Raw genomic sequence first — 26,517 nt, 5'->3', positions numbered from 1 at the left:
CAGCATCAAATATTCCTCTATATTCCTGATAATGAGGGATAACACGCTGCACGTTTGCGAAGTTTGACGCAAGGTTTAGAACACTTACACAATTTTTAAACTGTACTTTCCTCTCAAGCATATCCTAATTTCTGCAAACTAGCTTAAATAATTACTACCCATAGAATATATGACAGCAGAATTTTTTGCAATTTGCACAGAAAATTGTTAAATTTCAGCCAAGTGACCCTGATTTGACGAAAGATTAGGCATGATTTGTTTCAAATGGACACCCCACTGCCAAATACCTCTCTCTTAGGCCCTAAACTTTGAAGTCCAAAGGCTGTTTGGGCTTCTAGAAGAGTTTTCAAAATCCCTTTCATTCCTTCAGGCTTCTGCATTCCTGTGCTGCTCTAAACATTGCCTCCTGCTCACTTCCTCAAAAATCTGGTTTCTTTAAGGGGCAGGCTAAGGATGACAGCCAGCAGTACAAGGTTCCTAAATGCTGTGGGGTTTGTTTCTCTCTTTTTAAATAAGAAAAAGAGGACGATCCATAAAATATTTAGTCTCATTAACCCCATAGTTCATTGCACTGAAATACCATATTACTATTATAATATTATTTCCCACCCACCAGAACTTTTTAGATCTTTGTATAGGAGAGGTAGGTAAGAAAGGGACATACAAACCCCCAACACAATTTGCTAAATTATAGTTTTAATGTTGACACAAGGAACTTGTGCAATGTTTCCCAGCAAGCAAGCAATCAATCAGGCTACCTGAAAAACAAGTCCTACTTGGAGGTCTCCAATATTCAATAAACAAGACACTTTGTCAACACACACCATGATTTACAGAAAGAACAAAGCAAGACAAGGACAATGCAGACAAAGGGATTATCAATACAGTATATGGTATATGCATATTCTTCTGATACAATTTTTTCCCCCTGGTGATCAGTATAGGAAAACAGTTGCATCAGCAGCTCATAGAACTGAAATTTAAATCCTGCTGTTAAGCATATCTGAGAAGGAAATTGATAGAGTCATGTCTCCAGTGGTTAGACAATGCGTGCCACATGGCAGTTGTCTGTTTCATCCAGAAATAGGGTGCTGAAGACGTCATTGAAAAAGGTGGGGTGGTATTGGCAGGCTCTGTCACAGTCAGGATTAAAGTTCACCTCCAAGATCTGAGGCTGCATAATTCTTCTTCCTGTCAAGGCAAACACAAACATTGCTGCTTAATACAAGCTCTACAGAGACCCCAAATCACTACTTGTCTTTAATCCAGAATTTATAGAAAATGATTGGGAAAAGCACAGAGCACACAGCTCACAATGCTTGAAAAACAATACGAGTTAAAAGAGAAAGAATAAATTTCTGAAAAGGTCCACAAACATAAACAATTCAACATTCAAATAAAGGAGCTTCTCACCATCTCTGCTGGTGTCCCACTTAAGCATCAAGTCAATGGCATATATTGCTCTTGATGATGGATAATCGCAGATGCCGAGAGGGGCAGGTTTAGACGAAGCAACTTGGAACAATTCAGCAAATGCCTTAAAAATACTTGCCTAATAACAGGAAAAAGGTCTCTGAATGAGAAGTGAGGTTCCATTAAAGCAACAAACACATTTCTAATCACTTCAATCATACAGTGTTTTAAAGGGGTTTGTATCAATTGCACTACACAACAGATGAAAATCTGCACAGTATTGGCTTCCAAATGTGCATTTAAACCTAATGCCAACACAGAGAAAGGACTCAGCACCTGGCAATATCCATGGGCTTTCCTGGGGAGCCAATCAATATTATGGAAATCCTGAAAATAGTGCATTTAACATTTGAATTAACCCCCTTCTCAGGCATTATGCAAAATACTCCACTCGTGTAGAGGAGGGGAAAAAGAAAACCCAGGAGAGTTCTGTGAAGACAAGCAGTACAACTGTGAAGTTCTGGCACTTTTTTCCTGCCTATTCAGTTGTATTTTAGCTTTGTTTAGTTCCGTAATGAAAAATCTTCTACCCATTTATAGCCCTAAGAAAGGTGGGGGGGACATGGAGATTTTAAGAATGTACTATATAGGTATTTTGAAAAACAGACAGATATCCAACCTGAAAGTGAAATAAACCAGGAAGAACACACAGGTGTAAATTTTAGCAAGGAGTTTATACTGCAGTGAACCATTTCCTCTGCAAATGAAAAGATGGTGTAAAACTTTCTGTTTTCTGAACACACAAAGTACTACTTTGGGTAACCTTCAGGATGTATTTTGACATCTCTCTTTTCAGCCCTTGTAGTCTCTTCCAGACTATTTTAAACCCTGTCATATTCTGAGTATCATTAATTGGATACAAGGCTCTAGTTAAAACCAATGTGAATTAATTCAAGGAAATCAAGTCATAGTTGGATAATTATGCACTTTTGAATAAATATGCACATATAAAGGCTCAACTATCATTCATTCTGTTTCTTCCAGCTCCTAATTAATATGAAAGAATGAAAGAATTCAGTTTTGTGCATGTTTCTGAACCAGCTCTTCACATTCAGCTTTTTCTTTCAAGCACGAATCACAGGGGAAAAATTAACATCAATGAGAAGGCTCTCATCTGCCTTCCTGCATGTTTTATGAAGCTGTAGTATTTGTAGCTTCCTTTTTACAGACAAAAGATGCCCTGGTATCAGAAAATTATCTGTGTGCTTGTGAAAAGTCCCTGTGCAAGGCGCAGGGACAGGCCTCTGGCAAGGCTGCTAACACAGAGAAGCTGGGGCAGCAACAGGAAACTCTGCACTTGAGAGTGGTCAGGACCAGCTGTATTGCTAAGTCCAACATAGAGAATTATCATAGAGTAATCATGAAATAAAATTCTCAAATTATAAAATACAGTTCTCTCACAACCAAGTATTTGAGGGCAAATTACACAAAGTTCTGAAGTAAAGGTTAACATATGATCTCCTTTGTGAAACTGATACACATGAAATAAGTCTTCTGAGAAAAAAAATCCTAACAACACAACACTTTTGGAAAAGCTGGGTAAAAAAAACCCAAACAGATCAGGAACATTTACATGACAAAGATAAATTGCTGACTTACTTGTACCGTTGTCCAAGGATATTCAGGATATTGTTTTTCAAACAGAGGAATAAAGTCTTCACAGTGCACCTAAAACAGTTTAGTAACATCAAAGGCTGTCTTGGTTGGGAATGACAAGAGAATGGGACATCAAATGTATTTGCCATTCATACAAATACAAGTAAAGAACGAGGGAATTAAGAGCTCCTGAATACCTTCCTTGTTCCAGGATTTCTTGTTATAAAGGATCACCCTAAGGCTTTGACAATGACAAGCTGTCGTTGTTTGTAATTCTTTTATTGTCTCTATCAATGTGGGTCCTATTCAGAATGTAGGTTTGTATTACCTTAGATAATCACAGATGACTGGGGGAAGGAGTCTAGAAAAATATTTGCTTAGGACTTCAGGTACTTTGAACACCCTGTTTAAGTGGATGTGAAATAGGTTATTTGCTAATAGCTACCAGAAGATTTTCTACCAACACAAAGGCAAGGGAATGTTTTGGGCTGTTTGCCTACCTGTTTTAGTGTCACACCAGGAGCATAATTCATGACAGTGAAATGCTTCTCGTAGTCATCCAAGTCATCGAGTGAAAACGCCCTAAGGAACAGAGCAGCGCCTCAGTTTCCAAGGTATCCCACTGTACCCCGTGCCCGCGGAGGGGAGGGGAGCACCTGTTGGAGAAGCGCAGCCAGAAGACGTCGTAGCTGTAGAGCTGCAGGGGCCTGGTGCGGCGCAGCAGCACCACGTAGCGCACGTCGAACTTCACCAGCCCCACGTCCTCGCGCTCAAACAGCACCGGCTCCTCGATGTATTTGCACACCACCTGCAGCAGAGCACAGGAAACACAGGAAACACAGCCCATGTGAAATGCAAGTGTCACTGCACCTCGAGGACTTCGGGTACCCCTGCCTGCACTTCAGCTTTTCCTCACAAACGTGCACAAATACACCATGTGACTTCCTGTCGCACTCTCACAACAGGGTGTGGAATCAAGGAGGTCAGTATGTTCTCATTTGCAAAAAATCACAGATTTCTAACTCTGGTGACCTTGTTGTTTTGCAACAATTGTGAAGCAATTCTCTGTGCATTTCTGCACCCCAGAAAACACCTGCAGTCCACACACCACCCAGAAAGGGTGCTGAAGCGAGCTCCAGTGCTCACACACTGTGAGGTGCAGGTAGATGTTGCAGGCTCTCTGTAAAAAGCTCCTGATTCATCTCTTCTTGGCAAAGGTGGTACTTTGTGCTACTGAGCAGAGCAAAAACAATAAATCAGGGCACAAAAGCAGTAATGTTCCCAAATTGATGACCAATGCTAACTATAGCCAATGTGTTTGTCTGCCAGCCTGGGGATTGGCTTTACAGCAGCACCAAGCTGGAGTATCCCTTATTGTCAGAGCAAGTTTTATTTTTTAAATAAGACAACATCACACTGACTTCACTGCAACAACTGGAGTTGACCAATTTGAAACTGAATCTATTCTGAACTGTATGCTTATGGACAATGTGTGAATTTTGAAGAAAATGAATTTCCTTTGTATTTTCAGACCTCCTTCCATGAAGCAGTTTTTTCAGCTCTGCCCTTTAAATCCTGTTCAAAGCCATCCTCTCTCACCTTTGGGCTGCTTTCCCTGTGCCTGATGATACTGTTCAGGTTGTTGGTGATGTGGGTATCCAGGCTTCTGGCCAGGTTCCATGGTTTGCAGATCCAGTGATTGTCTTCTCCTCTGGGAGAGAAATAGAGAGAGAACAACACCTATAAGTATCCACCTCGTTCATCTGGCTGAAGATCCACTTGACTGGATTCATATCTTCTCCTGAAAAAATACTTTATAAAGCTGTGGGCTACACTGCAAGAATTAAGACTTTTGCTGACAGCTGGGAGCGTAAGTCTTAGGCATAAGGCAGAGAGAAAAGGCAGTGATACCTTTCACAGATTTTTTTTTTTTTCCTCCAGTTAGGGCCTAGCATGATCTCACTGTTTATCTCCTTCTGCATCTGACACCACCAAAAGGGGAAAACAACCCATCAACAGGACAGCATCACCATGAACATGCACAGGTCACGGTGTGGAATCCTTCTGCCAGGAGCCTGAGGACATTCCGGCAGGGCATTGTGCAACTTTTCAAGTCGGTTCCCTACTGACACCTCCAAATCATTCACATTAAATGACACCATAACTCATCTCTTTGGGAAGAAACCACACAGTGTCTCAACAGTTCACATTACAGGAAAATGAAAGCACACCACCATTGTCTTGCTTTCTAGCACTCAGACGCCTCCAGGGGCAAAATTCTTTGAGATATCCTTGAGAAAAACCAGCAATATGCCGGTCTTTCCATCTGTCTTTCCAAGTCAGGACAGGATGATGCTTGATGTTTGATGTCCTTTCCTCAACCTATTAAAGCATCATAAAGTGAGCTGAAGATAGCAGTTAACGTCTGTTTAGTTAGTTTGAAAATTCCTATCTCCTCCTTCCCCCATTCCCTACACAGACACTGCATTCACTGTCAAACCTAGATATTAAAAAGGAATTAAGCCACCCCACACTAGGGATACACGGCAGGTGTGCTCTCTCCTGGTCAATGCCAGTCCGTAACAGATTATGTACAGCAAATAATGGCCAAATGAAACCCCGGGCAGGTATCACCATAATAAGCAAGTGTCACCAAAGCAGCAACCTTTCAACCAGAATACTCCATGCCAGACAGAAGAGGTTATTTAGCAGTAATTAATGCTCTCTTTCTCCCTTACAAAAACAAAAATCATACTTTCCATCCACTTCAAGGCAGCTGCAGCAGCAGAAAGTGTGGATTTAAAACCCTAAAGCTCCTTGACTGCTTCAGTCTAACACTAAAACTAAATCTTACTTTTGTAACCTTACAGAACCCAAGTACTTTAAACATTTTCCACTCTGGCTTAAGTGCAAGAACAACAGCTACTGTGCCCTGGAAAAAAAAAAAATCCCACACTTGTTGCAAACACATTTTGAGGCTTTGTATATTCATTAAACACAAGAGGCAAGATCCTGACTAGGCAACGAGCAAAGGACTTAAACTCTGTATTCAAATCACAGCAAAGTTTCTGGGTTTCAAACTGCATTGCTTAAATAGTCTTACCTAAAAAAAATACCTAAAAAGCTCCCACTTTTCAGGTAAAATTCACTTGAATATAAATGCAGCAAGAGCTAACTCATGGTGGTGCAACAGCTGCCAAGACCAAAATGTGGGCTCCTGGTCTTGGAGGAAAGTGGGATCAAGACAGGACAACACCCAAGGAAGAGGAAACACAAGTCACCTTCTGTCACGTTGCTGGAAGTAGCTGATGAACTGAGGCAATTCTGTCTGGAGGTTAAAAGTCCGAGGCAACCATCTGGGCCCATCTGGTCCTCCAGCTCGTCTAGCAATGGATGCCAGGCAGTCTTTGACAGTCAGGAGGTTCTCACATGGGAACTGATTCACCATTACCTCAGGCCTCTCCTCACTCAGCTTCCTACAAAGCAAACAAGTGCTTGGTGAAGGGGGAAGGTTGTGGAGACCTTTGGGAACACAGTTTTTATAGCAAAAAAATGCTTAAAAAGTATTATTAGGGGAACAATGAATCCTATAATTAATTAACCTATAATCTTTGAAGTGTGAGAAGTTGTAGAGGATGTCTGCTTCTCCCTCGTTGTCTGTGAATACAAAACGGGGATGTGTCAGGTTGTTGAGGACTTGCTGAATGTCTGTGAAAACCCTAGAAGAAAGAAGCACATTAAGAGAACTGTCAATTTAGTTTCTGAAACTGATCAACTCATGCTTGAATAGAAAAAAAGTTTTAAGTTTGACTTTCTACAAGAATTATGCTTTTCCTATATACACACTTTGTGACAATCTCTTCTTGATATACAGACACAACTTCAATTGAAGAGGGATAGATTAAAAAATTGTATTTTGAGACAGAAATCTTACAGGTAGTTTAGCTTCACAAATATAACAGTTCATGATGACTAAATCCCTGACACAGAAGCACTAACATGAATCCACTGAATAGTCCAGAAATGAGAGTGAACTTGTGAATACCTTCACTCCTGAAAGAGCTCTAAAAATCAACGTGAAAGAAAGTCATAGGAAATCTTGTCAGTTTCATTCACTAGCTTCAGAAGATTATTTTTGTTTGTTCAGAACTTCAAACAACCCAAACATATAAAGTAGCTATATTACGTATATGCTGGAAATACACATGGCTTTGAGGTTTGATACAAATTCCCTCTCACTCCCATTTAAAATCACACAAAACCCCAACCCAAACCTGACAGACATTTCAGAATGTAACCAAGAATAAAGCAAGTTGTTGCATATCTTAAGAAATTTCCCTCTCAAATAAAACCAGTAACTTGGATGCTAAAATAAGCAGATATAAATAATGGTTATTTTGATGACTTTACAGCTTAAAGGGAGGCCACTTAATTCAGAATTCAGCATGTTGATTCAAAAAGTGAGACTGTTTTTTATATCAGTCTCATGGTAAGGGAACATTTAAACAGAATAAGCAACCACTAATTTTTTCCATGAGAAACTACTGTATTCTTCCTCCTCTCCAGATCTATTCTTATCAGGTGTGGAACTTTCCTCTCCTCCTCCACTATTAACCAACTGGAAGATATATACTCCCCTGAGAGACACTTACCTAAAAAGATGAGCTGCAGAAATAGCCCAGTCACTGGGGGAAATAAATTCTTTAAAAAGCAAAGTATGTAAGGTGCTTTGCATAGCTCCATGTGTGAGATATTTACAATAGTTATACTATTTATGCTGAAGCCTGTAACTGAGAGAGAGGACTTCACTGTGGATGAAGGGAATTAGCCTGCTGAAAGAAGCCACCAATCATTCCTCATTGTTGCAACAGAACAAAGTTAGTATTTCCACAGAATCCCACTAGCATTTCTTCCTGCAATTTGTGGCTTCTTGACTTCTCCTTGTAAGTCTGCACACTAGGAGAAAGTGTAATACCAAATCTGATGTACTGGATCTATTGCAGGTTCTGCCAAACCCACAAGCTCCCCTAATATACACTGGTTTGGAGCAACTGTCTGTCCTTGCTGAAGCAAAAGGAAATCAAAGGGGTGACCTGAAGATAAAAGGCCAATTATATAATGCTGTAATGAAGTCCTGAAGCATCCAAAATCTCCACACAAATATGCACGGAAGAACACATGCAGCACAAGAACTACTAAAATTTAAGATGCTCAGAAAACCTCTAACTGGTTCCTTACGAAAACACCCTACAAGTCACCATTCCACAAAGACCCAGTGCCAGAGCACTCAGGATTATGTATTTGAAGACTTGTTCAAAGTGCAGCACAAAAGAAATAGGGGAGCTCAATCTATCTTTGTTAAGTGCAGGAACATCACTGTAATAAGATGAAGGAGGTTAAGATTAGAAGGAAAATAAGTCCATTTCATTTGTTCTAAAGTTTTAAGTTTCTCCACCCATTCTGTACACTATTCTCTTACCATAAAGTCTTGGGACAGTCAAAAGCTCTGGAAAGCAGATTATTTCAGTTTGAGAATGCAAATCTCCTAGAAACACTATGCAAAATCAATGTATTTCACTGCCAACATCTATCACTGAATTTAGTGGTCAGAGTCCCTCAGGTACTTCAGCCTATCCAGTATTAAGGCACACATTTGAAACAATCAGATCTCTGCACTGAAGAACACAGACTAAAAGGGCAGGCACCTGACAGCCACTGAGGAATTCCTTTGCTGTTATCTAAGGAGCACATAGGATCTTCTATGGCATTTTCCTTGGCTTTAGTTAAATATGTTGGTACACATTTCTGGGTCTACCCTGGTAACACACACAAAAAGATACAGACAGGTAAGAAATGCACCAAATCCCATTCTGGCTTTGGCAGATGGCAGAGCACCTACACTGCAATCCTGTAGTACCAGCCAAGCTATTTTGGACCTTTCATTCAGTATCAGGGACACACTGAACTAATGAAGCCAGCTAACCATACTTCCCAAATGATGGGGTTTTTCCCCTTGTCTCACAGAAGTCCTGGTAGGGATGCTATAAAGTCTGGGATTAAAGATGATATTTGGTAAAATTTTGCAAGTAAGGTAAATATGTTTAGATGTTACTTCATTTGCTCAAAGTATTTAAAGCTAAGTAGCCGTTATGAGAATCAACTCCCATAGCACAGAGCTGACAAGACCAACCAAAACAAAGAGTTGTCTCCTAACAACAGCTCTTTGGACATTTAAAAAAAATAACTGATGTAGCTGAAGAGAAACATGAAAGAGAAGATCAAAAGAAACAGAGATGATCAAGCCCAACACAAACTGGAAAGACTTTGCCTAATAAATCTGTCTTTGAAGCATTTAGTTCTTTGATTCACCTTTTTTTCCATTCAGCAATCAGCACAGCTGGATAGAACAATCTCCCTGGGGCAGCAGTTACTATGCTACAAGACCTAATTGAACCTATAATTTTGCAGTATCAAACTACTTGTACTCAGTCCCCTGCTTTTCAGAATTCAGGTTAAACATTTATTTCATCTTCCATTCTCAGTCTTAGCTCTGCTTTGATACAAGCTGACTAAGAATTTGTTCCAGGTTCTAAACTTTGCAACCTCATGCCTTGAATTTCTTCTGAATCCCCTAAAACAGCAGCAATTCACAAAGCAGAGCACACACATTATTAACAGGCTTCACACATCTACTCAGCTCCATATGTTCCCATCTGTCCGCCCATGGTGACAGCCCTGAAACCTTCAAAGCTTTAAAAGAGGCCAAGAGCACTGGAAGGCTGCAGCTCCCAGTCAGTCATCTGGACTCTGAGATGCTGCCCTACTCATGGAGGAACTTTAGTAGACAAAATTCAGAGCATGAGAAGGATCCTACAGCCTTCTGCCCAGATATGAAAAGGATAAAGGAAAAGAGAGGAAAACCCTTAGGAGTACATCAATTGGGCATGGATTAAATTCCTTAGAAGAAGAGCAGGAAGAATTTGATGTGTTTCCCCCTCCCTCCTTCCTTGCCTAATGTGAATGCTCACTTGAAATATAAGATACAAAATAAAGAGGTAAGCAGTGAAAAATGTATCAACATTTCCCAACATCCTCAGTATTTCTTTCTGCCTCTATCAGAATGCATCTGCCTTTGACTCCTGTATCTGAGTACACCAGATGAAAAAAAGCAGTTTTTGCTTTTCCTCACAGTCATGTAACCAGAGATTTCAGCTACAAAAGGAATCTTGACTATCACTGGGCAAGTTAACAAATGCCTCTACACAAAAATGACTTTGATTTCCAGTAGTCCTTCTCACGTAAAGTTGATCTAGGGAATAACAAATCCACACAAGAAGCTGGTGTGTGAGTACATCTACCAAATACATTTTAGTGCAACTTTACCCCTTAAGCAAAATGTTTCAGGCAAGAACTGTGATCCCAGTGTCAAACATCCCGGAGTGCAACTCACAGCACATGCTAAGCGATGGTTTGTTTTTCTGGAATAAAACCAGTAACAAGGCAGCCTGGCCATGCAGCACTACTGCTTTTGCTCACAAAAATCCCTTATCTTTGCAATGTTCTTCCAGCTTTCTTCTGAAATGGTTTCACAGCATACGGTCCACTTTTGTAGCAAACACATATCCAATTTAAAACATCCCAGGTTTTTATAAGATTCCTGTTTGGTAATGCCATCTGAAGAAGGGGAATAGTCTGTTATATTCACACAGCACTGAGCAGCACAGGTACCCCTGTGGACATACATGCTATAATGCAGAAGACAAGTCTTTAGTCTATCTTATAAACCTTAGCAATACTTAGTGAAAACAACACTGTGTAACTTAGCGTTAAAATATTACGCAACTTTTCTTTCACCCAGAAGGTGCCACTTATTTAAAAAAAAAACCAATAAACCAAACTAAATTTATTCTTTAGAAATTCTGTAAGTGACATTCACTCTGAAGAATAAATGCAACAGGAGCAACTAGTAAGTCAGAATCTTAGGCAAGTGGCTTCATATAACCACACCTTTACCTTCCCTCTGTTGTTCAAAGCTGGAAAAGGCTGTTCAGCCTGACCACACTGCAATACTGCACATAATCCTGGTAAGAAAACATTTGGTTTGTCAATACGTACTTGAAAACTTTGTCTTTGGCATAAACTGGAGGATTTATGACTAGAGGAAGTTTTTCCTTGTTTTCGGCTAAAATTGCCTGGAAAACAGAAAACCATAAGAAGTTAATTCTAGGCAGAATGAAAGAATCCATTGCATGTCTTATTGGCCTGTTCTCTTTGGTACAAGTGAATTTCAGTGAGTACATTTTGACAATTCTATTATGTTGTGTGATATGCTGTTCAGAAAAAAAAATATCAGTACAAGAGCAGAGGCTGAAGGAAATCCTATCAGTAAAAAGGAACGAGAAATAAGGCTTCAAGACCAGGGCATATCAACACTGTTGAAAGACCCTGAGAAATTCTTGTCTCCTAAACATTAAAAAAAAATCTCAAATCACAGCCAGCCATATACAATAGAAGACAAAGTTGCTGTATTTCCAACAAAATGGAAGACCGACCATTTAGTTGTGATGCTTTGTTACAGATGACTAAAAAAATTACAGGAGGTTGGAAGCCAATTCTGCTCCTGTGAAAACGGGCAAAATGTTTTTTGCAGTCTTCAGCAGTAACCATGACTGCAAAGTCTCTCTCCATCCTGTACAGCCCCCCTGTGACTGGTAGAAGGAAATACACTTTTGGATCATTGCTGATGCCCTGCCGAAGGAAGCAGCTCACAGATATTCTGGGATAGAAGAAGTGCATCTTGAGAAACAAAAGCAGCTGCTGCTGTGCAACAGCTCTTTGAATTCCAGCTGCTCCAGACTGCCATAAGTTGCAGTGGTGAAGCGTCTGTCCAGTCACAGAGGCACCTCTTTAAGCCTGGTAGAGGTAATAAAATCCTACATGAGTGGAAAGAGAAGCAAAACCACAATGGTAATCGAAGATCTTAGACATCACCTTCTAAAACAGATTGGGCAGGACAAATACAAAATAATTCCTGTAGTCACCTAAGAATAGGAGAGCCTGTACTTTTAAGGTGAGAAGATTACAATTCTCAGAACAGTATCAAAGGATGCATTATTGTTTTTTGCAGATCAAACCCAGGGAGCTGTTGACATCTCCCTAGTCCCAGAGATACTCCCTCCATCCCAGACATTTCATCAGAAGCTGCTTCCCCTGACACTTGTTTCTGCAATCATTGCCCCATCATCAGCTACACTATCATTTAAGTTACAGCCTTTGTGGTCTGTGTTGGAAACCAGAATTAGGTAACAGAACAAAAAACAGGTATCAGAAAGTTAAGCCACCATGTTGCTGTAACAACTCTCTTGTTATTTTACATATAATGAGAACTGTCAGCAACACAGTATCTCTTTCTAGCTGTGTCGCCTGTGGTGTTTGGGGATGTGCCATGCCCTGAGCTATTCTTCACTGGCCTGTCACCAGTTGAAACTTTCATCTACTGCTAGATATTCTAGAGTAAAAGAAAGCTCTGTTGGTTGGTTCTAGCATCAGTAGGGCTCTCTTCTCAACAGCTCAGTGGCAGAGACAGTTAAAAAAAAGGTTACTTTGAAAAGATGTTTTAAGGTAGAGTGGTAAAGGAGGATACTGGACCCATTTGCCACACAGAGTTCATTAACTTGACCTGATAGTACCAAAACAGAATTAAAACATGGGCAAAAAAGTTGCCTTATCTGAGACCAAGGCACTTTTGCCAAGAGAACACATGTAAGAGAAACTGTGGGTGCATTGCTGTTCCTCATTTGTTAATGCAAAGTACAGCTCTTCCAAAAATGCAAAATCCCAACCAAGCAATCTGACTTAGGTTACAGGACAGCCTAGCTATTACGAGTGTATACCTTTATTTAACAGAAGCAGGTTAACTTCATTTCTGACTAGATATTGTTAATAACAAGCTGGATAGAGCATTTTCTGCCTCTCATTCATCATAAAGAAACAGACTGGGATATAGATTCATCTTTAGAAGCTGTACTGTGAATACTATTAGTAGCCAGTACATCTTCCTCATAGGTATCAGTTTCCTCATTCTTCGAAGAAGTGAATCTTGTGCAGACATTGTTCATGAAAAGGAGATTCCAAATATTAATTTCACATCCTTAAAATATCCCAAACCTTTATTAGAAAGGAAACAAACTGAACGAGTACTTTGTAAGTGCCATCAAATTAAAAATGTCTCTGCTCCAATATTTAAAGGTTCTAAACCACAACACAGCCTAGTATCCAGTCTGAAAAATGTAACTTTTCCTAAGATAGTAAACCAAATCTTTCTGTAACTCAAGACTGAACAGCAATGCTACAGTAACAAATCCAATCAATAAGCCTATTAGACCATGTATCAAGTATCCAACTGGATGATGGATGCCTCATATGAAGTACCCTGTAGTGTGCTTATAAAAAATGCTGTGCAATACAGCAATAAAACATTAGAACTCATTTATGTTGCTCCAGTATTTAAACACTTAGATATTACATATAAGTGTAGCACATTTCTTGTTTCACTGTGCTTTGATTTGTTTTTTTTAATTTAATGGCTGTCCTCTGAATCAATCTTTAAGTTTAAAAAGAGGCAAAATCAGAATTCTTGCAATGCTTTTTTAGACATGGAGCCCCTCCTTTAACTAAAAACCCAAACTATGCTAAACCATGACATGTCTCTTCTTAATGGAGATAAGATATGGAATTAACTTGTTAAAATCATACCTGGTAATGCTCATCTGGTGGCTCTGGAGTAAAACAGCTGACATCCACCACTTCAGTAGGCACCCACGGTAACAAAACACACTTCCTGATCAGGCGATCCGTTTCCCCGTGAGCATAATCACGAGTGACTTCATCTGCAGCAAAACCAGGAGAACCTTTAGGAACTGCCTTTCATCTCCCACTGCAAATCTTCAAATGACAGCTGTACAGTCAATACCAGCACAACTTTTGTTATTTAAATGAAAAACTAAGAGATAATTAAAGAACTGTGATAAAAAGAGTATTATTTAGGATGCTTATCTTCTCCACATGACAGAGGCATAGGGTGGCCCCTGATTAAGATTACAGGAATAAATCATTGGCCTGGTGTTTCCCAACTTTCAGAGCCTGATGATTTGACTCAAAGCTATAAACACCGACTTTAAGGGATTTTTTTAAAAATCCTCAGATGACTGAATTGGCAGTTTCACTAAGGCAGTGGTGCAAGATTTAGGTTCTCTATCAATAAAACAACAGCAACATTTTTGGACTGATAAAAGGTCTCTATGTCAAAATATGGAAACACCAAACAGACAGAACATTATATTTGACAGTGTTACAAGAACACAGCCATTTGGTCTTGAAACATTTGTTCTACTGTGAAATGCTCAGTGATTTCTAAGAATTGGCCTGTTTTCTACTGCAAGCATTTAGGAAAACCCCAGCTCCTCAGACACACACACTTACCACCAGTTTCAAGGTCTCTCAAAGGCCAGAGAATCGTGTAAGCAATTTGTTGAGGCATATAAAACAGAGGTGCTGTTGCAAAACTCGGCTGGTCTGAATGCTGAATGCGTGATCCAAATTCGTCCATGATGTACCAGACAGGAACCTTTTCCTCTGCAGTCTGCAGGATTAAACAGAGGGAGACATCTCGCACACGCTGACTGCAGGAAAAGCTCCGTGAGACAGAGGCAGTGGCAGCGCCCCTACCCCACTTCTCAGATTCCTGCTCTAGCCAGGACTGTGGGCAGGTGCTCCACACAGAGTAATGCTCTCAGCCCTGCAGCCCTGAGGCTAAGCCAGCACTCAGGCACTGCTGGGAAGGAATACCTGCTCCCACCTTGACTGCACGCTCCCATCCTCTTTCTCGTGCTACTGCTGTTGCCACCAGACCCACTTTCCCTGAACCAAAGTAGCCATTTAAGAGAGCTAAACCACCAGAAGGCTGCTTGGTAGGATTAGTTTTCCTTCAGTTTTTATCAGAATCAATTAGCTAAAAAGTGTTTGAAGTTTAAGAGTGAAGGAGAGCAAAACTGCTGCCTGCAGCTGGCTGCAAGTGCTGAGGCTGCATTACCAAAGTGCCCCTTCCTGCAACACTTGCCATGAAAAAGTCCTGAATGAGATAATAAACTTTGAATTGCTTGGTAGCACTACTGTGGTCTTTTCACAGAGGCAGAAATAGAGCAGAGAGACTAGACTTAAGATATTCAAGCAGCACAATCCCAGAAAAGGGAACAGAAGACAAGTTTAACTACAGCTTGAATTAACTGTCTTCTGGAAAATCACATTTCAAGTGGTACCACAGATAATTCCATTTGACTCACAAGCTATTCATGACAAATTGAGAAACAAAGAGATAGGATAGAAAATATTCAGAGATACTGTTCAGATCTCCCTTTTATTTAAGGAAAAAGTATGAACCTGCTTCTCAGGGATTTTTCTGACCTGATTCTACTGTGAGTTAAGTCTGAGCTTAATTGATAAAGATGACCAGTCCAGAGAACAACCTCAAGATCCTGAGCTAATAGGTGCAATCTGATCATGCTCTCACTGCTCAGGGTTAGCCCTCCCCATTCTGCATAGGGCGGAGGCCAAAGAATTCACCTTTCTCCTCTTTAATTCAAAAACCTCAAAAAAGCATTGGAGCTCCACTGCAAACCCTACAATAGGATTTTCAGCTGAACCCTGAGGGTTGTATTCTCTCAGAAATGTCCTGTGCGCACTTGAAGGTGTTTGAAGGCTCAAGACACACTGGTACAGTGCTGAAGGACTACAGAGGGCAGGGTGACCAAACCTGGTGTGCTCTTACCCACACACCCATAAAGTAGCAGCCCTTGCAGTAAGTTATGCCTAGGAACACTCAGGCTCCATCCTGAAGCCAGCTGGTTCTCACCTGAGGGTAAGAGAACATTTACACAGTCCAAAGTAATTAGTACAGGGAATTACTTGGCAGTGTAGATACACCCCTGGTCTGTAAAGCACTCTGCACACGTGAGGAAAACTGCAAGCACTGCTGAAACACTTTCATGCAAAACATCTGATTCTATGAAAGGTTCTTTCCTTCACTATGAAAAAATTTGAATAGGAAAAAACCCAACATAACATACAAACAGACCTCCCACTTATAGCCCCTTTCTTTTGCAGCAGACTCTTCTCTCTCTAAAAAATAACCTCTAAAATTTCTCATCAGAAAGCTGGTAGCAAGCTGCTGTGTGTTTTATCTCTACACTGCATTTGCTCTCCTTCCCAAATAGGAGTTTACTCTGAAATGCCTGTAAGGATCTTTGTTAAGATCCATGTCCTGGAACGTCTTCACCCCAAAATTTCTAGCATCCTGTAGAGACTCACCCCTTGAGAGAGCTGGTAGGTCTGGTTGTATTTCCACATTTCCTGCAGCACCTGCTCGATGCTGCCCTCGTCTGGGACCTCTCCGTGGAAGGCGATGCCCATGAGGTTGGCCATCCTGTGCAGCAGGCCGGGCACACGGCGCAGCTGCTGCCGGGCGTGCTCCACGCGGTACGTCCAGGCGTGGTCGATGAGGAACACGCTGCAGGAGAGTTTGGGTGCTGTTACACCCCGGCATTCTCACGCACACGCAGCCACATGCTCTGAATAAAGGCTGCATTTCCCTGTAGATGGTGCGATAGCTAATCTGCTCTTAGTCACAAAGTCACTCCCAGAGCACACACCGTGGCGTTGCAGGGTAGGAGCAACTTTCCAGCAGCAATTTACACTCTGGTTTTGTTCTAGAAAACTTATGGTGCATTTGTGAGCATTTCCATGGAAATGAGGAGCAAATGAAGAACACTCAGTTCGTGAGCTTATTCCCTTTAAAAGCCACAAACACAAATGTCTTCCCTTTTAATCACTATTAACTCTAGGCATCAACCTGGTATTTTCACTGAAGCAAGGAAACAACACATTATTTTGAAAAATTATTTGAAGACCTTGTTAGCCACAAGGTCTGTCACATCTACTGTCATCTGTAAAGCCAGGTGGACAAGTCAGATCATCAGAAGCCTGTATATGCTATTAAAAGAAAATAAGCAAAAACTTTTGATTGTTTCAATTTGGTTTGGGGTTTTTTTTTTTGGGTGGGGTGTGTCACCAAGTTATTTTTAGAAAAAAATGCATTGTTTAAAAAAATTACAATCTAACCCAAAATAAAACTATACATATGTGGCACCGCTTCCCTTGACAAGTTTAACGCTTGTTTAGGCTGCATGACTTTTAGAAAAACCCACAGTTTTTCAAACAGAAGGGTTCTCCATATTTTGGTTATATCATCTGACTGAACCAATACAGAGAAAAATCTGAATTCTACTTGCTAGCAAAAACCCCAAACCACACAAAAACCCCTCCACAACACCCATATTTCAGAAAGCTAAAAACATGTCAGCTGTCACGTAGGGCAAGTATGGCTGAACAATTATTGTATCCCAGATTCCACACACACATGAAACCTCATTTAGTTTTAAAATTAAAGGCTCCAGAGAATGGTAAGGTCAAGCTCTTTGAAAACGTCAGCAAACAGGTGCGTTGGTGTTCTGCTCCTACATTCACACACCTAAATGCTGCAAGGAAGCCCAGGATTATCACAGGAGCTGGTTTTGAATTTAAATCCTCACATTTAGAAAGGTGATGACTTAGGGTAAAGCAGGGATGTAAAGGCAGATACTTGTGACTCTTTGCTGGTTTTACACACCGAGCCTGATTTAAATTTTTAGATTTTGCATGTTTACCTAAGATCTAGAAAGTACGAAAGGTCTCACAGAAGTTTTATAGAACTGAGCAGAATTGCATTTAGATCTCCAGCAGAGATGACTTCATCTCAATGCTTTTTATTAAATACTCTGTTCTATGTTTGAAACCAGTAAGAATACAAAAAGCACTGCTATAATATAAAGTTGTTTCTTACACAACTTTATTCTAGTTTTATAGATGCATCTTAGCCTTATATTAATGACAGATAACCTGATTTGAAGCAACAGAACAGTAATTTGATACATTCAATTATACATGCAGGCACATGACCACCCTCTTGAATTACACTTTAGCCGACTGAAGGGAATGTACTAGCCCACAGAATATTACTGTGAGTACCTTCTTGGCATGAGATTTGTGGATATCACAAGTATTCCTTCAGTGTTTTTTTCCACAGGCACAGAGTCTTGCAGATACAAAGGTTTGTTTTATTTCTGCAGAAATCATTTCAAGGTTGCCTTTTCCCTATTTTCTCCCTGAGTTTACTAAAAGCAATTTCTAAGTATCTTCCAGCACGATTTAAAAAGGAACGACATTAAGATAATTGCTCTTCCAGCACCCTCTGCAAGGTGTGCTTCACAGCACACATCTCTCCTCAAACATGCAGCTATGTCTTAGAGTTGGAAAAGAGGATTTCTGAATAGGATCAAACAAGTCTCAAAGCAAACTGTCACTATCATTTTAGGGTTTCACACTACTCAAAGACTGAACACTGTTTTCAAAATCACAACTCACCTATCGGGATTAGAAGCTTGAAGCCCATTCTCATTTGTTACAATAACTTTGAAACAAGGTCCATTTCCAGGATTTGGTTTCTTCTTAAATTGTTCTTCCATTTCTTCATCAACTTCTTCCTCCTCATCCACCTCTTCTACTTGCATTATTCCAAAGTAGTCACCAGCATCAAATACCTGAGATGGAAAATGCACCAAATATCATGCAATTGGTTAAGACAGAGACCTGATATGCACGATGCAACACCTGTAGATATTTTTTTCCCTGCAATCTGATAAAAATTGGCATTTTTAACTTAAGAGATGAATGAACAACACTGTTTATTCTTTCACATTTTAACAGAGCTGTTTGTTTGGGAAATTTCTTTAGTTAATATTGGCAGGAAGCTTTGTTGGTTTCTCTGGCACCAACAGGTCTACTAATGATTGTTTATTAGTTTAATGCCTCATTAAGAATTTTAGAGGGTGAAAACAGAATACCTTTGCTCAATCTTTGCTAAAATCAGTAATTTAAGACCTGCAAAACCAGGTGTTACCCAGGCTCCCGAACCAACTAAAGTACATTAAGGTCCCTGAAGAAAAAGAGCTTTTCCCAGTTGAGTTCTGAACCAGTTAAGAAATCTCAGCCTGTTTCCCTCTCTCTTCTTTCCCTATAAAAGAAACCATCAGTGCTCACTCACTTCCAGATAAATTGGGAGATTCCTTATAGTGTTACATATAAAGTTAAGTTTTATACACTTATCTCTACTAAGGTGCTGAAAGGGGTTTGTTTACATTCTTGCCTACTCTGGATGCAACTACTTCATCTAGAACATACAGAAATTAGGGCAGGCACCACACAAGACTCCCTTGCTAAACAGTGGGCTTGCATATCTTGCAGAACCAAGACCCTGCTGACAACTTTCATCACTCCAAAATGAACATATGCTTTTGGGAAGACAAAAATATGTAAAGCCTCAAAAGACTGTTGAAATTCTTTCAGAGAGAATTATTTTTTTGCTAGAGTCACTTACACACCACCTAACAAACCAGGCATGGGCTGACAAATCCTTTGCTTCAATCTAATATGACTAAAAAGTAGCAGGGAGGGAGAAAGGTCTAAAGTGTGAGCTCTGGAGTTACTGGTTCAACACTCCAAACCCAGTTACACACAGCCTGCAACACCAGATTACTAAAAATCATTACTTCTATATATTGACAACTTATTAGTTGTAAAATCCCAGCAGCAGCAACAAGCTTTTATTCGTTCAGGTGAGTGTTTCTTCAGGACAACTATTTTTGCTAAGCCTCAACAGGAGGGTAAGGAAATCAACTCCACATTTGCGAAGAAAGGTCACCTAGAAAAAGCAGACAACTGCTCAAAGAGGGAAGAAGTCAGCAGGGAAACAACCGCTACTTCTCATCTTAAACCACAGTTCATAGAGCAGATCCGAGTGGAGAAGTATCTGAAATTCCCTTCTGAGGAACAGGGGATGGTATTTTCCTCTCGGATGGTGAAAGGCAAGGTGAGATGAAAAAAAAGCCATAGAATGTCTTGGGTTAGAAGGGACCTTAAAAGATCATCCTGGTTCCATCCCTGCCATGGGCAGGGATGCCTTCCAGATGCTAACAATAGCTAACAGCTATTAGCTGTTAGTAGCAAATAGCTTCTTAGCTAACAGCTTCTCAGCTAAATGCTAAGAAGATGCTAACAGTATGTTGGCTAATACACACATAAGCATTTTTTTAGGGTAAAGAAAATTACTTTGCAAACAAACTGACCAGAGATTAAAAAAACATCCATTTAAAAAACCACCCAGAAACTTAGTTTTTTTCACTTCAGCAGGTATAAAAATAGCAGTTCGAATTTATTTCTAGTTTTACAGTTGCTAGTAAGCAGCATCACAGCCTCTTGCTGTTCTAATAGTAGCCTCCAATGCTTCTTTAAGTTTCTGCACAGTTGCCTTGAAAATTTGTAGTCACTGAAATTCATGTAGCTGCAGGCAGGTTCCAGCAAAAGGAAGAGCTCTTCCCTGTGCTCACCATTAATTTTTGTCAGGTTGGCTCCCAGCTGGGTGAGCTCCCTGGTCTGGTTCAGGGCACAAGTGCTAATCCCAGCCCACGGCAGCCAGCAAAAGCAGCGTGCCAGGAAACACGTTCCACTCTTCCCTGAAGAGACACTTCACTGCTCCTGCTGCTGGATCAAGGGCCATCCTCAACAACCTCATTAGCCAGCAGAAGAAACGGCAGCCAAGTGACTGGCAGTCATTAGAAAATGAAAAGTGTAACTGTGACTCAGGGGAGCCACTTGACATGTGCTGCAGCGTGGCACTGCGTGTGTTTTCCTAGACTATCTTTTGTCTTAAGGAGTTTGTCAGAGAGGGATACGAGGTGAGCCAGCGGCTGACTCAGATTCAGCCTTCGCTCACGACAGGCTCCACCCATTTACCAAACACCCACAACGAATATCAAGTTCTTCCACAACAGTAAGGGGAAGCTGCTGGGTTTATATTTTATTAAACATCATCCCAAGACTTCAAAAAATGAAGGGATTCCAAATGCCCTAAGCCAAAGTTTTGATCTCTCCCTCCAACAAATCATCAGATGCATGAGACTGTAGCAGCTGCATTTAGCAAAACAACTCTACTTTTAATACCTTTACAGAATTATGCTTAATGAAAAATTTCTCCTAGAGAAATTTATAACCTTGTAAAAGTGAATTATATGCATCCCTCACCCAAAGCAAATCACACTTCTCGCACAGCAGCTCAAGACCACCTTAATCGGTGGCTTTTTGTGAGCAGTTCAGTAGTGCACTGCTGGGTCTGGCTGAAGCACCTCGTTGTCAGTGTGGATACACAGACAGTTCTGTGTCTCCTCTCTTCCTCCCTCCCTTTGAGCCAGGCTGTCACACTGAACCTATTAACACAGAAGCTCCATTAAGGGAATCTTAAGTAAGCTCCTTAAGCAAAAACCAGCTGGATAAGATCACACACCAATTTGAAACGTAATCTTTCGCTTGAAGCAGAACAGGGAGACCTCACATTAAGTATTCCACCAGGGCAGCTAATAACCTCTAGAAGATAACAAAATACCAACACATTCCAGTGGCACAACTGCTTGCAAGTAAAACATATTTGGACAAAATCCCTCCCTCTTCATGTTCAGTGCAGTTCCAACCTAACCAACCCCAAGGAGAACTTGATACCAAAGCAGGCACATGTCATGACAATTACCACACAGGCATCTCCAGCAAATTCTTTCAAGGCACACTGCAAACTGCCCTGAAGGCCACAGGTAACCTCTGAGCAACAGGCTGCCCTCCACTGCTCTGGAAAATAAAGTCTAGGAATATTTTCATGCTGCATTCCTTCTAGTAATTAATTAAGAGCCTCCATTTCTAACTGGGATGAAACTCTAAGCAGTCTTTTGCCAGCAACATCTGAGGGCTACAAAAATCTTCCTGCAATACACAGAAGTCTGCAAAATAACTTAATGTATGGCTGGAATAGAAGAAAAAATACTATTAATAAAATTAGATACAGGCACTGTATTTTCCAGGCTTATAAACATACTATACATAGTTTAGCCAACAGCATAAGAAACGACCACTACACTAGAAACAGAATTTTAGCACTTGTAGTGAATGATTACACATGCATGTATTTTTTTTTTCAAGTTTCTGTCAGAAACACAAAAAAAAAATTCTTCCCAACAGATGCTGAACGCTAAATGCAAAATGAATAAATAAAGGCAGGTTTACCAGTCTAGCAGTTATAGCATGTTTTGAATGAGCAATCCAATTACATAATGCTCTCAGAAGGAAACCTGCTCCAGCAGAACCCAAGGTAAATAAAAAACAAAAACCCAAACCCTCCACTTCTCACAGGCTTTATTGTACTCAGTGGAGGGAGGGTGCATTCACTCTGTGTGTTGAAACACGTGTGAGAGTGTTGGAAAACAGCTGCTTGGGCTGGGTTCTAGAGGTATTGATGCAAGAGATATTTTTATCTGTACTATGGATGCAAATTTTTCAAGTTCTATGCTATAAAGTTTTAATCTTTGCAGCAGGTTAGGACAAATGAAAAATTCCTTCCATGTCACTCATGAAACAAGGAAACTCATCCTATGCTCCATGTTGCACTGGTTTTTTGCCCCCTCAGTTATTCTTTATTATGTAGATTCCCAAAACGTTTTCAGCCCTTCCCCTCGCCTCCTTTTCTTTCTTTACTGCTGCTCCTCCAGCCATTCTGCATGGTCCAGTTCTAAGTACTAAGCCTGTAGCTCTGTCTCTACCTCCTCAGGAAGTCATCCCAGTCCACAGCACTCCTTACAGTAACTTCTCCTGGATATCCCAATCGTCTCAATATCCTTTTGCCCTCCTTCTCGACAAAACCCAGAAGCTGCAGCAGTAGACACAAGCACTCTCAGCAGCTGACTTTATCTTCCAAAGCTCACTGAAATAATTAAGTCTGTTTTTCCACACACACTGGAACACTTAGTACAGAAGAGCCTGCTCAGCAACCACTGCAAGTAAAATGAAGCAGCAGGAGCAGCCTGCTGCCTTAGGGAACGTGCTTTCTTCCTTGGCCTTTCGTCATCCCAGCCTCTGCAAAAACATCAGCACCACGGGTCTCTTCTCACTCTATTGTTTTACCTTCTAAATGTTACACCCTCCCAGCAAAGCTGGTAACAAGCAAGGATTTCAGCCACAGGTCACAAATCTCAAGCCTGCAATAGGTCACAGCACAGATTCAGTTTGCTACCTCCAGCTTCATACTGGCACGTGGAAACGCCTCTCAACTTTGCGTTTCCTTAGCAGTTTTATACAGCCTTCTGTTCTGTCCTCTTCCAGGACCTAAGCAGAGCGTCCTCTTCTCCTACCTAAGCAGAGCAGCAGGTCACTTGCATGAATACTTACTGAGGGGAGTGTAATTCCACATGAAGTTTGTGACTGGGCATATGCTGGAGATAATGTAGATTTATCTTCTCTGTAATAAACATGTATTCCTGCTATTAACAGTACCAGACAACAGACTGAAAGCAGCAGGAACACATGCAGACCCTTCCTGACTATAAACACTCACATCATGACTTGCAATGCTTTTCTCCTGTCCCTACTTTGAAGCTGAGATGGGGAAAAGAAGCATTCAGGTAATTAGAAATTACTTGACCTGTACATGGGCGTAGAACTGCAGCCCCCCTCTCCTTCCCCACCATCCTATACTACCTGTTCTAGTTGCCTTCTCCCCCTATCAGATCTCTTTCTCTCCCTAGGACTAGAAGTTCACCTCATTCATATTTTCTTCTCCAGGCCGACTCCTCCAGACTCCCTCAAGCACTCTCAACTCTCCAGACAAATGGTTTCGGGTTGCGTCTCTTTCCTGCCTCGGTTCCTTGTTCCTTTACTCCCACAAATCAAAGACAGCTTTCCTCATCACTAAGGCTGGGCTGCAGATGGGCAAACTGAAAAGAAAATTTTTAAATACAACCCGTGTCTTTACAACCTGTTTAAAATCACTCCTTTTCTTGACTTTGCTTCTCTTCCCTTTCTCATCACAAAGCTCCAGGAAGCAATGGTTGCTACACAGGTGAAAAGGGATACTCCATCCTGGAGTGTGCCTGTGCCTCCACTCTCCCTTTAGTTCAGGGCCAGGGCTCAGCTTCACCTGAAAAAAACTGCCCAAGCCAGGTAACTCATGAACACATGAGATGAGCTGACTGAGCTAGGCACAGTTAAAAATGACAGATCTGTGTGGAAGTGAACTGGGAAAAAAACCCTAAAAATCAGGCAAAAGCCAACACAAACCATAATGGAACATATGATAACATCCGAAGTCTAATACTACTACTGTTGCTGGTTTTTCTTAATTCTCTTTCGCATAAAAAGCAAAGGGTTGAGGATATTGTCCTGCATTTGGCTGGGACATAGTTAATTTTTTTCTCAGTAGCTGGTAGAGTGCTGTGGTTTTTTAGGTTCATCACGTCTCTCCAGTACTGCATCTCTCGTTACCGGCATCTCCAAACGCTTTCAAACTTTACGCCGACAACAGTAAGACGAAATCAGATATGCACAATACACCTGACGCCTTTTACAGCCCCGAGCTGCAGTTTCGGTAACACAACCCACACCGTGCCTTTCCCACTGTTCCCGGCTAGGCAACAGACTCTCTTCTTCACCCAGGCGTGGAGGGGCTGCCCTCAGCACCACTCTCCACGACCACGTCCCACGGCCTCCGCTCGCCGCCGGCTCGGGGCTGCTCCCTCAGCGCCGCTCTGCCCCGGCTCGGGGCTGCCCTCCGGGGCTGCTCCCTCAGCGCCGCTCTCCCCGTTCCGGGGCCGCCCCCAGCGCCGCTCACCCACCTCTCCGCGCAGTTTGCGGCTCAGGCTTTCCCAGTAGCGCGACGGGACCCGCGATGCGCGGAGCGCGGCCCCGTGCAGGGCCACGAAGGCCGCCAGAGCCTCCTCACCCTCTCCCGCCATGGCCGGGCCGGAACGCGCCGGGCGGGGCGGCCCCGCCGGGGGCGGGCGGGGAGGCGGGAGCGGCGCTCGGGGCGTGCCGAGCACGGCGTGGGTTCGGCCCTGGAACCGGGGGTCGGGGGCGCCGGGAGGGCAGGGCCGGTTCCAGACGCCGCGGAGGAAAAGGGGCCTGAGGAGGCTTCAGTCTGGTGAGGAGATGCGGGTTCTGCTTCTCCTTTGTTCTTCTCGTGCCCTTGAGCTTTAATAAAATGACAGCGTTCGTTGTGCAGTGCTGGCCACAGTATTTTTTTTTTTTTCATTTATTTTCCCGGCGTTTTAGGGACTTTTCTGGAAAGCCCCAGCCATAGCCCCTGACGCGGGGTGTGAGGCATGGCAGGTGCTGACTGCGGGCCACAGCAGTGGGAATTGCTCTCTGAGTTGTGATGCTCAGGGAAGACATACAGTGTCAGTCATTTATTAAATTAAAGCTTTTTTATTTTGAACATTAACAAGGGAATTTTAACATGTAGGCCTGTCTTAAATATCTGTCAGTACAAGAGGGAGGTGTGTTTTTTGCAAGCACGTGTAGCAGAGTGCTGGCTTCCCAGACCCTTCCTTGGATTAGTTTAGAAGAGATTTCTAAGAAAATCTCTTCATTCTAAGATTCTGTGGGGAACAGCCTAAGCCAGTTTAACCCGAGGCTTTTTAAACATTTCTGGTAGCTTTGGTCTTGCCTCAGGTATGGTTATAAAGCTCCAAGAGCAAAGCCAGGTGTCTGACACTGCTCAGAGCACAGGTCAGGGCTTTGCTGTGCCCACATGGCTCCCTCTGTGGATTACTGTAGTGGTTTGGTTTGGCTAACCTATGACAATTACCTGTGCCAGAAACTGTGGAAACTCCTTTTCCTGCCAGCCTATCCTCAAATCAAGGATTCAACTTCAATGCTGCTTGGGCTGGCAACACAGCACTGTGCTGGGAGGGGTGCCTTACAGCCCTGGAAATAGTCAAGAAATAGGATTTTAGGATCTAGTAGCTGGTCAAGAAAGCCTCACATTCACAGACTACAGTCAGTGGAGAATGTGCCATGTTGAAGAAATACCTCTTTGCTCTCTGCCCTCTCTAGTTGCTGGACTGGTGTCCTCTGTAACTACCCAAGAGTAGCAACAATCCCCTTCTCCACATATTCACAGAATTATTCAGGAAAAAGGTCTATATATTAAAGGGCTGCAGTAGGTTGGCCGGACAGAGAGGAAGTAGAAAGAGAGAAAAAATGGTGCCTACGTGCTGTAACCATACATCACCAGTTAGCATCTGAGGATCTAACTCAAATCCCCAGGTTGGCTATCTGAATAGTAAATGCAGGCAAATTTTCCTGTGAGAGACTGTGTCTGCCTCACCATGTGCTGTGTTCCCACATTTCCTCAGCATAAAGGCTCCACTAGGATGTCTCTAAGGAGACCTCTCTGATTAAACAGCAGAAGATCAAAAAATAGTT

General features: G+C 41.8%; 1 protein-coding gene across 1 annotated transcript; it reads right to left on the bottom strand.

Moving 5' to 3' along the window:
• Positions 1-684: 684 nt before the first annotated feature.
• TTLL12 (tubulin tyrosine ligase like 12) lies at positions 685-25,085 on the bottom strand. Its single transcript, XM_032107585.1, has 14 exons — positions 24,927-25,085; positions 18,586-18,761; positions 16,435-16,633; positions 14,551-14,710; positions 13,825-13,958; positions 11,185-11,261; positions 6,672-6,788; positions 6,351-6,545; positions 4,669-4,780; positions 3,726-3,877; positions 3,570-3,651; positions 3,073-3,141; positions 1,414-1,552; positions 685-1,191 (listed from the first exon to the last, which is right to left on the bottom strand). The coding sequence occupies exons 1-14, from the start codon at positions 25,044-25,046 to the stop codon at positions 1,040-1,042; spliced, it is 1,884 nt and encodes a 627-aa protein (XP_031963476.1). The 5' UTR covers positions 25,047-25,085; the 3' UTR covers positions 685-1,039.
• Positions 25,086-26,517: the final 1,432 nt, after the last annotated feature.

Source organism: Corvus moneduloides, chromosome 4, assembly GCF_009650955.1.
Source record: "Corvus moneduloides isolate bCorMon1 chromosome 4, bCorMon1.pri, whole genome shotgun sequence".
Lineage (NCBI taxonomy): Eukaryota > Metazoa > Chordata > Aves > Passeriformes > Corvidae > Corvus > Corvus moneduloides.
Note: the sequence above shows the minus strand (reverse complement) of the source record. Positions and strands in the feature narration are given on the sequence as shown.

Coding starts and splice junctions, on each gene's coding strand:
- TTLL12 (XM_032107585.1), bottom strand. CDS start 25,046: ATGGCGGGAGAGGGTGAGGAGGCTCTGGCGGCCTTCGTGGCCCTGCAC. Junction 16,634..18,585: donor CAAGCTTCTAATCCCGATAG/GTGAGTTGTGAT, acceptor ACTCTCCTGCAG/CGTGTTCCTCATCGACCACG. Junction 3,652..3,725: donor TGGCTGCGCTTCTCCAACAG/GTGCTCCCCTCC, acceptor TCTGTTCCTTAG/GGCGTTTTCACTCGATGACT.